The sequence below is a fragment of the Mesoplodon mirus genome (genome assembly GCF_964341445.2).
Source record: "Mesoplodon mirus genome assembly, chromosome: 5".
NCBI lineage: Eukaryota > Metazoa > Chordata > Mammalia > Artiodactyla > Ziphiidae > Mesoplodon > Mesoplodon mirus.
Genome location: NC_138980.1, coordinates 168,236,126 through 168,254,412, shown reverse-complemented (window position 1 = coordinate 168,254,412; position 18,287 = coordinate 168,236,126). Strand labels below are relative to the sequence as shown.

At 34.7% G+C, this 18,287-nt stretch overlaps 1 protein-coding gene across 1 annotated transcript in view; it reads right to left on the bottom strand.

The window, feature by feature from the left end:
* The window catches only part of CDH18 (cadherin 18), a gene marked incomplete at both ends in the record, with an annotated part of 329,242 nt that overhangs the window by 956 nt on the left and 309,999 nt on the right, over positions 1 to 18,287 (bottom strand). Inside the window, one exon of the mRNA XM_082621654.1 lies at positions 7,992 to 8,243. Coding sequence (XP_082477780.1) covers positions 7,992 to 8,243 — 252 coding nt within the window. The remainder of the gene's footprint in view (positions 1 to 7,991; positions 8,244 to 18,287) is intronic.

The window sequence follows — 18,287 nt, the reverse complement described above, 5'->3', positions numbered from 1 at the left end:
TTAACTCTTTCCTTTTGATGTTTTGTAGAAAATCAAAGCAGGGATATTTTGCATGGTACAACTCGTTTGTTCATTATTCTTTAGAATAATATTATCAGGCATTAATTATTGCACTTATCTATCAAGCTGCAAAGATGTTATTTTATTTGTACATAAGTTATGTTTCATAGGAATTTTTTTGTTTACACAATGCTCTTTACATAACTTTATAACTTAATCCTCAAAGCAGAGCTGGGGATTTCCTCATTTTTAAAATGAAGAAACTGAGACTCAGTAGAGATTACATGAGTAAATACCATGTAACCGTAAGACCACACAAATGGCAGGTGGGAAACCTTGGGCTGTAGTTTATGACTTTTCACACAAAAGATGATGATGTTTCCATTACCATATTCAACTTCATTATTTTAAAAATATAGAACAAGGAACTGAGTGACCTGTTGGCCGTGTGTCTTAGGGCAACTTAGCCAAAAGCAATTAATAGGTTCTTATTATCAATAATGTTGTAGCTGTTGAATAAATCAATAGAGATAGGTCTTGGGTATTTTGCATTGGTGGTTTTTCAATAGTTTCAGATTACTCTATTTGATGGTATTAAAACATTACTAAATAGAAGTATATGTCTACTTTATGTCATTAGGCCCAATACCTTTTACTTCATCTCTACAGACTGTTTGCTTCTTGGTTAGCTGATAATTTAGGCTTTATGATAATAATTATAAGTTTCACTAGTATTTAAAACATCCCTTATAATATAATAATCAGAGAGGTATATTCAAATGGAATGTAGGGTTGTTAGATTTAGCAAATAATGCAGGACACTTAATTAAATGTAAATTTGATATGAATAACAAGAAATATATACATGCATCATATATGTATAATATGAGATGAAACACAACAAAAATACATGTATAATATATGTATACATACATATTACATACTATATATAATATGTGTATGTCTACACATACATATATATGTGTAATGTACAATTACATATATCTCATATAATGTGCAAATATTTTATGAACACATTAAGTATATATAGTAGATATTTATCCCAATATTATGCATAGGATATATTTATGCTATACATATTATAGCATAAGTGTGTATATATATATATCTCAAAAGTATATTATAGCTTATACATATATATAGCTTAAGTATGTCCCATGTAATATATCTGTAGGTGTATGTGTATACATACACACACACAGAAACTCCTACAGATATATATTCTTTATATAAAACTCACATTTCTATACTGTATTTTGTTTATTTATTTATTTATGTCTGTAAACTGTATTTTATCTGTAAATACTGATTATATGTAAGCTTTAACAAATGGTCAGAAAGCAAGCAAATACCGGGTTGCCTATTCTGTGCTAAATAACATACCTGACACCCTCGAATCCACACTTTTACCCTTCTCCTCTAAAAACTAACTTCTATTCTTCTTTTTTTTATTGTTTCCTTGCTGCTCTTTATAGTTTAACCCCTGTTTATGTATACCCATACACAATAGAGATAAGCTTTGCCTGTATTTGAACTAGATATCATAGTGTATATGTGATGTTAAGACTTGAAAATATAGAGAGAAAGAGGAATAGATATTCAAGCCAGAAGTGGAAAAGATAATTATGAGAGGGAACTCTACTATATGTGGAAAGAGGTGGTCACAGTGTACTGGGAAGAAGCTAATTTTGCATACAAGAAGCACGTGGGAACCTGTGGGAATAAAGAAAAAAGAGACAAAGCATCTTTAGGGAGGGTCAGGGAATCATCTGGAAAAGCATGGAATAAGAGGATACTGCCTAAGTAATGAGGAAATGCAATGGGGAGATTATAGTAGACATGGAGAATTAGTGAGTCACTGTGTTGGAAAGGGAGTGATTACAGAAAAAGCAGAAAATGAAATGCTGATGCTGCATGTGGCTCTGCTTCATAAATGCTCTGCTACAGAATACAGTAGTTTCCCATTCACGTTGCTTATACGTTCTTTTTGGGAAAAAGAAACAAACAAACAACAACAAAGAAACATTTCACTGAATGACATCAGTATGCATTTAATACCTCACTGTTTATTTTAGTGTAAATCCAGCCTACAGCTTTCTAATTCAGTGGCCCAAGCAGTATCCTCAAGTAATGCACTCCATTCTACCCAGAGGTTTATATTTATCATCTACTATATATTTTTGCTCATTTTTATGATTAACTGAGGAGGCTGCTCTAGATCAAGACATCTATTTCTACAGACTGCCTAATTTATTATAGTAAAATTTCTTACTTTTGTCAATAAATCAAGTTATTTTCCTTATGTTGAAATGGTCGGTAGTTGATGCCAAGGGACTTTATGTGCATGTATAACAGGAAGAATGTGATCAGTACTATTATCGAAGTATGGAGGTAATTTGCAAACTTCACCAATATCAGTATCATATTTGCCTAATGAAACACAGTGGATAATGCTGGGTTTATTATTATGATAGCTTCTATTTGCTTATTTCCCCTAATTTAAGAAAATATTCCTGATATTTATGTGTTGATTCAAAATATAGATACTAGGTAAGTTTGAATTTAGAGTTTTACATCGATCTCTTTTCTAGACAAAGAGAGTTACTTGCCAGTGACAAATGATTCCTAGATTTGTTACATAACTATTTATTATAAAGATTAATTTATAAATAGCTGTACAATCTGGGACACTTTTGAAGGGTGGAAGGGGATTTCCTTTATAATGACATCAGGATATCAGGACAAATATGGACATATGGTCCCTTTAGTCAAAGGCAAATTCAAATCAATTCAGAGAAGAATGTGGAAACATGAATGAGAAGGTACACTCCTAATGAATTTCTTTACAATCATATTTGATCAGTAGAGGTTTCTGGAGCAAATGGCACACAGCAGATACTCTGTAAACATTTTTTTTTTTTTTTTGGTACACTGGCCTCTAACTGTCGTGGCCTCTCCCGTTGCAGAGCACAGGCTCCGGACGTGCAGGCTCAGCAGCCATGGCTCACGGGCTCAGCCGCTCCATGGCACATGGTATCTTCCCGGACCGGAAAACGAACCCTTGTCCCCTGCATCGGCAGGCGGACTCTCAACCACTGCGCCACCAGGGAAGCCCTTGTAAACAATTCTTATGTGGATGAACAAAAGAATAATCTATGTGACAGTGATAATGTGGCACTGGGTTAAGTGAACCTTCATGAATAGTAATAGTCTCACTAGGAAAATCATTTTTACATATTTTTTAAAAATCAACTTACTGCTCCTAATAATACCAAACACCTAATTTTGCTTGAGAATATTTTTTAAAGTTTGATAAACAAACTAAATGTTTCCCCCCAAATCCCAAGGCCAAATTTATTTGAAGAGAATAAGTGAAGATAATAATCATACATATAAATTTGAGAGTTAAATCCCTATTTGCAAACTGGCAGGCAAATAAGTATATTCAAATTAGTCTCCCACAGTATATCAAACCATACATGTATAACAGGGTAGTACTTCTTTCAGTGGTTCATCTGGGAAAATATAATATGACAGAGCCATGGTGTTATTAAAAGAGAGAGAGAGAGAGAGAGAGGTACAGAGCTTGTCCTTTGTTCAAAATTATATTATAAATGATTTCTGGTATTTTCAAGTTTGATTACATAGTCTGGAATAAAATGAATTAATTGTAGTATTTTTGAAATGTCTTTATTCTAATGAATATTTTATTCTTGGTTAGTATATTTCTTTTTCTTTTCTTTAAGTCTGGCCAGGATTTTAAACCCAAGTGCTTCTTTTTATATAAGAAAATTATAATGAATTTATTGTGTCAGTAATTTATTCTATTCGTAAAAGAATTCAGATTTGTGGAAACAGTTTTCTCTTTGTTTTCTCCTATATTATATTTACTTACTTATATTATCATTCCAGTGCTTAGAGTACTAAGGGGCTTTGAGTTTTCATAACTAAAACTGACATACAACTTGCACTTGAATACATTATGTACTGACTCCTAACATACTCCCCCAAACTACTTTTCATAGCAGATTTGTTTACCCCTAAATATCACTTCTTTTTTTTATACCATCATATGTGAGTACTAAACTTGGTAGAATGAGGTGGCCCAAGTCAGGGAGATGATTTTGATTAGCTTCTGTAGCCATAATTGGTAATGACACTTCTCACTGAAACAATTTTTCAAACTCAGGGGAGCCCACAAGGTCATTTAAAATAGCTTTCATGGCAAACAGGTTGGCAGTTATCTTCTCATCAATTCCACCTCCTCTCTTAGTTCCTCACTCTCCTCCCATCACACCCACTTTGATCCCGATTTATGATGAAATTTACATCCAAGAATAGGAGCAAACTATGTGGTGGATTCATCTAGGTCGGCAGATCATATGTGATGCATGGACTACAAAGGTAGCTGGAAGAGGTCTGATGCAGATCCTGATTCAATGGTCTCTTGCACTGGTTCACTCTGTCAACAGTTCTGGTCCCTCTGACAAGTAATAGGGTGGGTTGGGAAAGAAATGTCAGATCTCTGGGAGGGAAAGAGGAGTCTGACAATCCCCTCCTCTGACACCAAACTCTGATTGCATCATGATGGCTCACTCTAAATTCTTTTCTATCCATTCCTTGAAATGGATCTGAAAAGGTAATCCTGACAAAACATAACTCAACTCACAGGGTTTACATTTACCATTTAAAGTTAGGCCCTTTAGTTTTCAAGCACCATCTTCTGGTAATCAATATATACATAGATGGAGTCTGACCAAACTGTAAAATATTGAATCATATTTAACCTATAATAAAACATAAATAAGCACCACAAAAGTTTACAGATGACTCTAAGGTCATTCTAGTTGAAACTTTATTTTCGTAGATTCAGAAATAGAAACAAGAGACTTCATGGGTCCTGAGATCACACAGTTAATTAGTGGCAAAACTGGGACTGAGTTTCCACAATCATAGTCATGTTCACAAACAGCTACTAAGTAAAACATTTTTCAGTATTAAAAGATTAACTTCATGATTTATTTAGCTGTTTAGGTTGAATGCTATCTCAGAATTACAAGTTCTAAATGTATTGCTAGCTCTGATGTTGTTGATACTTTCCTTGAAACCTATGAGCTCACATATTAACCAACATTATTTCATAACTACAAATGACTCCATCCAAGTCTGTGGGTCAGATATTTTCTGAATAATGATAAAAACCCTTAAAATGTCATGAAAAATTTAAATTACATTATAAATAGTGATTGCTTAAATCTAAGCTTAAAAAATTCTGCAACCTTCGCATAAAACTGTAAAGACACATTTGAGTTTCAATAAAAATTGAAAGAACAAACATATCAAATAGGAACTTTGTTTCATTAGCCCTGAGGTACAGCATAAAATATAGAAATGTTCTCTTATTTACCCCAAAGGAGAAACAACATTTTCATAAAGTCAATTCAAGGGATGTATTGTTTCATGAAATAATAAAATGTTATTTTATATAGTATACCTAAATGTACCTTATATTGACATCTTTCAATTTTAAAGATTTTTAATTTTAGTATGCAAAAATAATTTTATGATGATAAATGAAAACAATAGCCAAAGGTAACATGCCTCCACCAGTTGAAATATCTTTTAGAATAAGGTCTCTGGAGGAACTTATAGTAATGTCAGAGTGTTTTGTTTTTGTTTGTGTTTTCGTTTTTGATTTAATTGAAGTAAAATTGACTTACGAAAAGTCACTGAGTTCTATTCTTTTCAGTTTCAGTTAGGAACCCTAGAGGGTTCAATGTTTATGGTTGTTTATTCTTTGGGGTTTTGTTCTTGTTTTGTTTTCCTTTTTGGTTTGTGATATTTCGGTTTTCATTTTCAAAGACAAAAAAGTTAATTTGTTAATTTCTAAAGAAAATAGCTGTTAAATATATATAAATAATCAATATATAAATTAATAAAATCAAGAAAGCCTGATTTTCCCAGCTACCATCTCTACCACACTTCTGCAAAAGACTGTACTGCAGTGAAATAGTTTTTGTTATGGTGAATCAAACCTCCACACTCCAAGTTGCTAAGTGTAATTGATACTTTTTGCTACTCAGGTTATTTAACTTTTGGGCAGCTTTGAACACTGTTGAATGCTCTGTCCTCCTTGATGCACTTATTTTCTTTGTTTTAGGATATTATATCTTATTAATTTTGTTCCTTGTTCTGTGATTTTTCCTTTGCTCTCTGCTATCGCATCCTTCTTGATTTAGCGATCACACTGGAGTTTATCGCAGCTCAGTCCTATTCTATCCTCTCTCTCTTTATAGACTCTTGCTGTGGTGACATCAACAAAACGCATTTCTGGTGTCCCCCAACCCAGGGAAGATCAGGGCCCACATTCAGCAAGAGATGAAAAGTCTTCTTGGATACTGTTCTAACTCAGTCTCATAGCCAGTTTATCCAAGATCACTTTTTTTTTTTTTTTTTTTTGGCTACTTTACTTTTAGCCTTTGGAAACTTGTTCCAAGAAAAGACACCATGTCATAAACATTAAATATTTGTTCACTGACCTGAAATAATTAACACTGCAGTTTTCAAATGGAATCTCAGGTACTTCCAATAAGCATTCAGTAAATATTTTGGTAAATATTTCCATCCTGTGATTTGCAGCCTATTACCCAAGACCACTTTTGATTTCACCTAAAACATCTTGGTACTATCAATCTTTCTTCATCTCCATTTTAAGTATACTGGTCCAAATTATGCTATATCTGAGTGAGACAAATGTGTCATATTCCTAGTCGGTTTGCCTACCTGCTCTCTTTACAGGCATAAGATCTGTTCTCCACTTCATTCATAATCATCTTTCTTCAACATGCAAACTTTATGATGGGATGCGCCTGCTTTCAACTTCTCCTTAAACTCCTAGAACAAAGCCCACAATTTTTGCCATTTTACCCCAACCTGCCTCGACCCTGCCTAAACATCCTTTCTACTCAGTCTTATTCCACCTTGATCTCCACTCTTCTGTACGGGTAATTTGTCTTCTAACCCAGGAAAAAAACAAGGGATATTCTTTGCAAAAATATCTGTGTCTCAAAGTACATAGTTTGTTTGTTTTCCTTATATATGCACAGTAGCAAGAAAAGAACAAAAGATAAGGGTCCTAAGAGAAAACTAGAGGGAGAGGACACACTGGAAAAATATATATGTACCCATTTTAAACTATAAAGCAAAAGATTATTTACATCTGCCTTTCCTACAAAAAAATCTGGATTTCCTTTCTTGTTTTGTATAGCAATTATAAAGAGATTATAGTAATATTACTTTCAAATGCAGTTGTGATAAGATTCCTACTATTAAAAATATAACATAAAATTAGAGAAAGTACATTATTTTCTATTAAAATAAAATGTAATGCAAAATAAACTAAAAATGTATTAGTTTTAATTTAATAAAATTTGATATCCTGAGGCAAAAAATATTTTATATTTAGTCCTTTAAAATTCAGCTAAGATTGGTGATAAACTCATTTTAGACTGATAGAAATTTCTACAATAAATTTATTCCTTTTATTTGGTGGTTAGATTCATTGCAGAGTAATGTCATTTATGTTCTTTGAAAAAAATTGTAAATTCCTTTTCAATAGGAAATTTAGAATATTTAATATCAATTCTTTCTAAAATAGGTCCTTTCCAAAAAGATTTCTCTTATTGTATCCCTTCTTTTAATATTTCAACTCTTTCATCACATTTGAACCAAATCATTTCCAAATTAACTATGGTATTGAGAAAGTTAATTAAAATAAACAGTCATGCCTTGTTATCATGTAAAGCACTACTAATTCCAAAGTTTTGTCAATATGACTCTCTCTCTCTCTCTCTCTCTCTCTCTCTGTGTGTGTGTGTGTGTGTGTGTGTGTCTTTCACTCTCTTTTCTAACGCGCCATTGTATGGTACACTCAGAATCGTCATCACACACTAAAATTTAGAATGACTTACCTAGGAGAATGACAACACACAGTAGAATAGCGATTAAGGCTCCTGTACTCAAGCCAGCCGAGGACAGGAGGGCTTCTGCACGGCAGGTCCGCACACGCCCGTCTCTCTCGCACGCACAAACCCTGATGGTGAGGGTACTGCTGCTGCTGAGAGAGGGGATTCCACCGTCAGAGATCATAATGGGGAGGTAATACACATCCTGAATAGTTCGACTAAATCTCCTCCGCCTTGTCAGAATGCTGGCTGTGTTATCTATGACAGACATAAGCAGAACAACATGGACTTAGTAAAGCCGCCATTAAAGATTCACAGTTCCTTTAATGGATAAAATGGGCATGTGTGATTTCTTTTCCGTTTATGAAATTGATAAAGGAATGTGAAGGGGAGATTATTAACCAGGGACTAAAACTCATTCTCAAATGGAGAAACGTATGTGAAAAGTTAATAGGGCCTGGACCAAAGGGGAGGGGAAATAGTGGATTACAGAGGAGGAAGGAAGCGATACGCATTTGGGAAATGGGCATAATAGCCAAAGGATTGAAAATGATACATGGATACCAGACTTTGGGGTGAGCCAGTGGTTCCTACCACAAACCTGGTGACTCTGAAGATAAGTGATAGAAATAGACATCTATATTTTTAGTGAACTTCGGGTGAGGTTAATGTACAAAAATGTTTAAAAATCATTGGTACAGATAATGTATTTATGGAGACACCAGATCAATTGATAAACTATTTTAAACTTGTGATTTGAAGCATTCTTGTTATAGTGGGCACACCATGGGTAAGTTAATAATGAATAAAATAGTTAATTTCATTTTTTATGTGCTTTTAAAATGCTATGTACTATAGTAAATGATTGCATGATGTATTTTGATCAGTCCACACAACCCTATAAGGGAGAGAATGTTAAATTACTTACATTTTAGGGAAAATCATTTTTATTAGCAATAATAATTTTAAAATAAATAACCTCAGTCCCAGAGAATAAATTGCCTCAAATCACAGAGCTAGTGAATAATCAAGCTACAACCCCAATGCATTCTAGAACCCTGCTCAAAACCAGGATATCATACTGCCTCTTCTCCACCAGTTCACTTCCAATTGGTATTGATGCCTCAGGTGCACATAGGAAATGTTTATCTTAGCATTGTTAGTCCCCCTTCCATGTCTGTTAGCTAAAAGATCCTTTTGGTGCACACTTGGATGTGCTGCTCAGAACCCTTGCATGAAGTGACTTGTTGCCCGAACTGTAGATTGCCACCTGGTCCAAGGTTACACTTTTCTGGAGCGACATATAACCAAAGACTTATTGCTGCAAAGTTATAAATGTCAAGCCATTTCTGCTGAATGCAGAAAATACTGAAGGGCAAGTTTAGTTCCAGAGCTTTCCCATGGGGTCAGCCATGGACACATTCAAATTGCATAGCAGCTCAGTTGCTCACTCTGCCTTTCTTTCTTCCACTCCCACTGTGGTCCACAGATATCGATCATGAGAGCACACTCCAATAAACATCCTGCCCCCTAAACTCCAATCCAGAGCCTGCTTCCAAGAGCATCCAACCTGTGACTACACATCTGAGTTAATTACTTTTCACTAAAAAGTCAGTAAATCATTAGACAATTACTTTTAGGGATTCTTTTTCTCCTATCAATTTCTCTTATTCTGAAAATTGATTATTTTTAATTATGAGTATGTTTATAATAGTCATGATACAATACCCTACAACTATATTCTCTTGGTTGTACATTGCCAAACTAATGCAATAGAAAGATAATAAATATTTCAAATATTCAATATAATGCAGGTAATAAAACATGACTAATACACATTATATACATAAATTAATATTATATACACACATATATGCACATACATATGTATAAGTTGTGGAAAATTTGTTATAGAACATAAATAAATAATCTAATAAGTTATTAAAATATTTTCTCACCTGGAAGAAGAGAAATTTAAAGAAAAGTGTGTCGATTGCATACTCTGAAGCAGGTTTCAGAATGATGGGAAAAAAAGGAGGACAAACTGCGTCACATGTGATTTTAAGAGTATAGCCATCACAGGTACTCTCCTGGAAACCTGACCTTTGAGTAAGCACATGTATCAGGTGTAGGATGTTGCTTCAAGATTAATATAAACTTACATATATGCACAATCCCTTAGCCTAAGGAAAAGGTATGAACATGAGCTCATAGGAACAAACACGTTTTGAGAATCTCACTGCCGATCCTCTGAAGAAGAGATGTAAGACACTGGTCCCTGGTCTCAGTAAATATCATAATGTGTGGAATGACATGATAACATGCAGGGGTAGATGGGGACTGTCTTTCATGTCTCTAGCCTCGTGTCCACTTTACATTCTTAATCTAGAAGCTTGTTCTTTTTCAAGATAATTATTGGAAATGCAATCAGAAACATGATGAGAAACAAGAAGAAAGCCTGAATATGTTTCTAGTGCATTTTAATTTCTCAAATAGAAAGCTCTCACACATGGAGACATGACAATATTCTTTCATTTTTCCAGCTGAAGGTTTGACTTTTGAAAAGAAAAGAGGATTCACGAAGCAAAGAGCTTCCTACCCAGAAAGGCTTATCACAGCAGAATAATGAACTCTTGACAAGGGATATTGTGTATCTCCCTGGAACTGCAAAAAATATACTTGGCAATAGGCTCACTGAACTTGAACAAGAAAACTTTGAAATAAAATGAAAGGGATAAGAACATATATATATATATATATATATATATATATATATATATATATATACATACATACACACACACATACACACACACACACATAAATATACATATACATATGAGAACAAATTTTGCCTTGCTGAAACTGAAATATTAGGTGACAAGAAGAACAAAAAATCTCTAAACTTGAAATATAATGTTTAAAAAATAAACCAAGTACTACAGAAAGTCTTGCATAACTACTTTAAACTGCATAAAAAACTAATATAAACTGAATAAAGGGAACCCATAGCAGGATGTAGAATCTGTGGATGAGAAGAGCTAATTATCAATGTCAAATAAAGGACAATCTCTAATAATGTGTACCCAAGTTTGGTTCATAATTCTAACTGTCAAGAGTTTGGATGAAGACAGAAGATTATAGAACACTTGGAAGCCAAGCTAATATAGCTAACGTATTGGATTAAGATTTAAGGAGATTTTGAACAGCTAGCACAAAGACCTTAAGCTAAAAAGAAGACAGGAACTAAAGATATGTGTTAGACAGTAAACTTTGAAAAGTATCATATGGGAGAGATTTTGAGTAACATCTATTATTTTTGAATACATATATTATCTGAATGCAGCAATGAGGCAATAGATCTAAAACAGTCTCAGAAGGATTCAATAATTATACGGAATTTTTATGCATATCTTTATTGAGAAGACTTCATTAGAATACAGCACATAAATTTGGGTCTACTATCTTAAAAGTGATACTTTAACCCAGTTTAGAAGACCTTGACTGTGATAAAAGCATTAGAAAAGTATGTCATTTGAAGAATCTTTGAAACAAACAGTGTGAAAATTCTACATGTCTGGGCTTCCCTGGTGGTGCAGTGGTTGCAGCTCCACCTGCCGATGCAGGGGACACGGGTTCGTGCCCTGGTCCGGGAAGATCCCACTTGCCGCGGAGCTGCTAGGCCCGTGAGCCATGGCCACTGAGCCTGTATGTCCGGAGCCTGTGCTCCACAACGGGTGAGGCCACAACAGTGAGAGGACCGTGTACCACACACACACACACACACACAAATAATAATAATAATAATAATTCTACATGTCTTATATGAATTTAGGGGCCTGAAATGACTTAGAAATTTAAAGAAAAGTTTGGGAAACTCTGTCAATAATTAATGTCTTTCTGAATATAATCAATATTTTCCTGACATTCCCAGCAACTATAACTTTGATGCAATGTGGAAATAGCCTTGAACATGGTTTAGTCTTTCAACATCGATGACAATGTAGTATTTATTTTGTTGCATATCCCATTTTGTTCAGAAAATGATATAGACACCTATAGGAGGAAACAGGGAGACTGCCACACAGATATACAATAGCTGAATCATAGAGATATTTACAAATATCATTGTGATGACTGTGAAATAATTGAAATTTTGAGTCCTTTGACAAACAATAATAATAACAAAATTTTATTTTTGCAACTATAGGCAGTCCAGGGACTTCATAATTGATAATTTGGGGGGGGATCTTTCACACAAAAAATATTACAGTAAAATACACGGTTGGGTAGATAGATACACTTCCAACTTCTACATTTCTATAGGGACAGAAGGCTACAGAATACAACAGTATAATACAAGTAACACAGTGCTTCTAAAATTCAGATATAATTTACTTGAACTAGTAGTATGTGCTCTATTATTTCTTTGTTCAATAGTTTGAAAGATCTTGAAAGGATCTAATCTCTGTGCTACTTTCATAAACTGTAGTACAGTTTAAGTTAAAATAAGGCATGCTTTTAAAATACTCCCTTGGGCAAAAACACATCCTGCATTAAAGTCCAAAATTACCTTATATCTTGGAAAGTATTAGAACCTAAATAAAAGTGGCAGGTTAGGAATAAAGACATAGACATAGAGAATGGACTTGAGGACATGGGGTGAGGAGGGGGAAGCTGGGGAGAAGTGAGAGAAGCATTGACGTATATACGCTACCAAATGTAAAATAGATAGCTAGTGGGAAGCAGTAGCATAGCACAGGAAGATCAGCTGGGTGCTTTGTGACAACCTAGAGGGGTGGGATAGGGAGGGTGGGAGGGAAGCTCAAGAAGGAGGGGATATGGGGATATATGTATGCATATGGCTGATTTACTTTGTTATACAACAGAAACCAACACAACATTATGAATCAATTATACTCCAAAAAAAGTTGTATAAAAAATTTTCATTTACAATAGCATAAAAGAGAATAAAATGTTTAATACATTTAACAAAAAAAGCACAAGCCTTGTATACCCAAAACTACACAACTTCATGGAAAGAAATTAAATATCTAAATAAATGAGAAGATATCCCATGTTTATAGGTTGGAAGACAATATTGTTAAGATGACAATGTTACCAAAAGTAGATTCAAAGTAGTCCCTATCAAAATTCCAATGGTGTTTTTTGCAGAAAAGGAAAAAACTCATCCTAAATTCAAATGGAAATGCAATGAATCTCAAATAGTCAAAACAATCCTGAAAAAGAACAAAATCAGAGGACTCACACTTCCGATTTCAAAACTGACTACAAAGCTATAGTAATCAAGACCTTGTAGTACTGCCATAAAGATAGACATAGAGACCAGTGGAATAGAATTGAGAAATAAACCATTATGTTTACAGTTAATTGATTTTTAAAAAATCACCTGTTCTTCAAAACTCTTAAATTATCAGATGCCTATACCCTCCCTGCCATTTCAACGGATTCCTTATTTGATCATGCAGACATAAAGGTCAACTTTGTCTCAAGTATAGCCTAGCAGACTATTAAAATAATATTTCCAAATCTATCACAATAGCAGAAACATTTCAGATCCTCAGATGTATCTCTGTAATTGGACTAAACTTTTTTTTAAAGCTGAAGAAAAAGATGGGAGATAGAAACTTAACATCTACCAAAGAGATATATATGTATGGCTTCATAGCATTTCATTTTTATCTGGTCTTCCAGCAGCAATAAGATCCATTTATAATTTAACTCTCATCAGAGCCCATGCAGGAAACAACGCTCTTTTGCTTTCCTGCAAAGTACCTTTCACATAACAGGTACTTGATAAATAATGATTTGAACTACACTCAACAGGAGCCTGCCTTCTGTTACAGTTTCCTCATTATATTGACATGTATTAAGAAATTAAAACCAAAATGAACTAATCTATCATGATCTCCTCATGCTCTCTGCTGAAGGTTGATTTTTTTCTCCTGTTTCCTGACTTTCCATTCTTTTAATCCTAGAATTGCCCTAATCTCAATTTTCAACTGGATTCTGCAAGTTCATTTGAGTTTGTAAACATTCTCCTGGCCTCACTTGTGTTTCTGCTAAACCACAAATGCATGATCCAATATGTTATTATGTTCCTATTTGCACCCTGGAATGTCACCCCTTTGACTACCTGCCACACTCCTTCTTGATGCATTTTAAATCCCAGATAAGTACAACCATACATTGTCTAAAGATTCTGCTTTCAGATTCATAAACGATGCTGGTAAATAGTTGTTTCCATCTTAAGCGACCCCAATAAGTATATAGGGTAACTCTAAGTTCTCAAAGGAGGTTAGGAATCAATTTATTAATATCCGTATTTCATCAGATGCCATAGACTAGCTACCTATTCTAAGTTTATTTTGCCATTTTCTCTTAAGTGCTATTCCTCCACTCACAGCAGGAAAACAGCTTTTTCTAAAAAGAAGCTACCATCTATTATCAACATATGAAAACCACATTTGAAAACAGCTCAGCCTTCTTTGCTATTAATTATGTCTATGTATACAAGACTCTGTGATGTAAAAAAAAGAACATGAATACATATGAAACAAAAATATGAATCTTGAAGAATATCAGCAAATCTGCTCATGAAAAACACATAGAAATTTGCATAAGAGTGTTAGTTTAGGGCCTCCCTGGTGGCGCAGTGGTTGAGAGTCCGCCTGCCGATGCAGGGGATACGGGTTCGTGCCCCGGTCTGGGAGGATCCCATATGCCGTGGAGCGGCTGGGCCCGTGAGCCATGGCCGCTGAGCCTGTGCGTCCGGAGCCTGTGCTCCGCAAGGGGAGAGGCCACAACAGTGAGAGGCCCGCGTACAGCAAAAAAAAAAAAAAAAAAAAAAGAGTGTTAGTTTAGATGAATAGGGTAATAAAGAAGAAAAATAGCTTTTTTTTTTTTTTTTTTTTGCGGTAGGCGGGCCTCCCACCCCTGTGACCTCTCTCGTTGTGGAGCACAGGCTCCAGACGCGCAGGCCCAACGGCCATGGCCCACGGGCCCAGCCGCCCTGCGGCACGTGGGATCCTCCCGGACTGGGGCACGAACCCACGTCCCCCGCACCGGCAGGTGGACTCCCAACCACTGCGCCACCAGGGAAGCCCTGAAAAATAGCTTTTTAAGTAGAAACCCTACCCAAAATCTAAAATAATTCATAAGCATATCACAATAATATAATAATTGCAGAAACTGTAGAAGTACAGAGAACAATGGTTTACCAAAAAACTAAAAAATAAAGTATATGAATTTCAACAGAAACCCTCTACTCAATATTTATCACATACCTTTAATAAATACTACATTTTTAGTAGGAAATGGATGAGTCAAGTACAATAAATTATGGAGTCATGATATTTATAAACACTGACAGAAACTCTAAAGATTAATCTTTAGAGAGACTGAAAAAGCAAACACATATTCCTGCTCTTAAAATTATTTAAAAATCTGTTTTAAAATAAATTTTACCCCCTTAAGGCAGAGGGTAGAGTTGATGACTCCTGCAGCATTTATGTGATTCCGAGAAAGGAAAGAATTAAGGCAAAAATGTGTAATCTACATTTTCACAATTGGAAAGCAAAACAAAGGGGCACAGAATGGCAAAACTGGTCATATTTTTATTGCTTAGAATATGTGTCAGCTATTTGTTTTGTTCTGTTTTCCTTTTTTTTTTTTTTCTGTCACTGTGAGTAGGAATATAAGAAGGTGATAAGGTGTGGGCTGACAAACCCATTAGAAAAAAAAATACATTAAAGTAAAAAAAAAAAGTCAACAGAGGTTAAAATCACTAAGGAGAGAATAAAAGCATATTTTTCTATCTAAAGCAAAAGACTCACTAAAACAAACCACTACATTTGCAAGTCACCCTTTCCCATATTGGGGTCATAATGGCTTACAGACTGTTTGTCTTCTCACTAGTCAAGCTTTGAGTCTCTGCCTTTCCATAAAGAATAGTGGGAGTCTATCAAGTATGACTGGGTAAATGCTAGTAAGTGAAGACTGAGACTTGACCCGGAGGAGAAAGGAAGTTCCTAGCTGAACAAAAACATCGTGCCTCCTGTCTCAGCCTCATCACTGACAGTAGTGACTTGGGGCACAGGTGCTCCCACACCCCCTAGGGGCTGTTTGAGGCATCATTTGCAACTATATTCTCAGGACAGACGGTGCATGTGCTATTTTATTTAGGAATGGGAGAAAAAATGCTAAATGGTCTCTTGAAGCCTTGTGGAAAAAAACAGAATTTTAGATGGTTATAATCTATAGAGACATTAAGCACATTACAATACCAGCTGTGAGTTCTCATTTGAAGGACAAAAATAAATGATGGGAATATCAACTACTAGGGATCTTACAATGCCAAAGAAGTACAAAATAAACGTAAAATTTCTCATGATTTCCAATATGTATCAAACTAACAAACTGCATTTCACTATCAGTGGACTATGAAATCTGGACGAAAATGCCCCAAAATACATCTTTTTAACAGCTCATAGTCAAATTTGAAAATATCCCTTATCTTAAAATCAATGCAACATAAACTTAGATATTCCTTCACCAAACCCAAACAGCCACAAGGAAAATCAGTGTTGTCTGACAATGGTTATTAAGTATTTTGTCAAAAATGATAAAACTTATAAATAATAAGACCTTCACTTTTAAAAGTAATGTTACAAGGAAATAATAAAAAGTAATAAAACCAAGGGAAAAAGAATCTTCAAAATTCTGCAACAAGGTGAAAGTGACAGTCTACAGAATCTTCCATTTAATATGATTTAAAATGGTCATTTTTGGTGCAGTTCACTCACTATTTTAAAAAGAATGTGCTATTTGAGCCCATTCATTTTTTTCTTTTTCAAAATTAATTTTTATTGGAGTATAGTTGCTTTGCAATGTTGCATTAGTGAACCTTTTTTTTTTTTTTTTTTGGCAGTATGCGGGCCTCTCATTGTTGTGGCCTCTCCCGTTGCGGAGCACAGCCTCTGGACACGCAGGCTCAGTGGCCATGGCTCACGAGCCCAGCCGCTCCACTGCATATGGGATCTTCCCGGACTGAGGCACGAACCCGTGTCCCCTGCATCGGCGGGCAGACCCTCATCCACTACGCCACCAGGGAAGCCCAAACCCATTCATTTTTAAAGACTGGAAATGTCTACAGAAGTGGAAAACATGTATCTAAAGAAGATAACTTAGAGACAAATATGAGCAGTAGATGTTCTTGATAGCAAATTATCAATTAAATTATGATAAAGATTTTCAATCTGAAAGGCACATGAAATGTGATTTAGAATCCTGAAAATAAACAGAGATACAAACATATACATAGTTAAAAATAATCTCTTCTCCGACTAAAATCTGTAAGATTTACAAATGCACTTGACATTCGGAATTAAGCCTAGGAATTAGTCTGGCAAATCTCCTTTCATCAAATAAAACCTAGTCCCTCAAGAGGCAGCATGAAGATCATGAAGCAGAACAGACTTGTAGACTAATGGTGATTTTACATTGGTGGATTAGGTTACACTTTTCTATTACAAAATGAATGAACAAAGGTACTGTATGCACAGACCCTCCTGGGGTAAGCCTAGACTCACAGACTTTATGACATTATGGCTTTAGTTCATTTATTATAGATATTTGGTTAAAAAGTTGAAATTATACAATGGGTTTCTTTGATGCCAAGATGAAAAGTTTACCTATCACAATTTGAAGAGAAGATGGTTGCAGAAAAAACTACATTTTAATCAGAAAACATATCATTCTTTCATTGTTGTTTTAAGGTAATATAATTTTTAAATGCTGTAACTTAAAAATTACCATCTGAACTCCAGTTTTTAATTTTAAATAAAATTGTGTTATTACCAGTATATTAGTTAATGATAAAAGTAAAGTCATTATCAAAAAACGTATTTACAATATACGTTTTGCTGTATATGTTGTTAAAAAAATAGAAATCCATCACTTGGCTATTTTCCAAATCAAAATGTTTCTTATTTAATAGGTAAGGGATCATAATTTTCCAGATAAATATTGAAGACGGTTGGTTAGCAAAATTTTTTTCTATCTGCTACAGTTTGGTACTACAGCAAATAAAGAATTAATGGCAGAATATCTTACTTGTTTGGGGGGAGCACAAAATACAGCACAGTGTTTAATATTTAGTGTTTTTAATAGTGAATTAAAATGCTCATGCCTCTGCTCTGCCACATCTCCCTGGCTAGATTCTTAGGACTAATGTTGCATTCTGTCACCTCTATGCTGTCTTCATTCCCCACCTCATTGAAA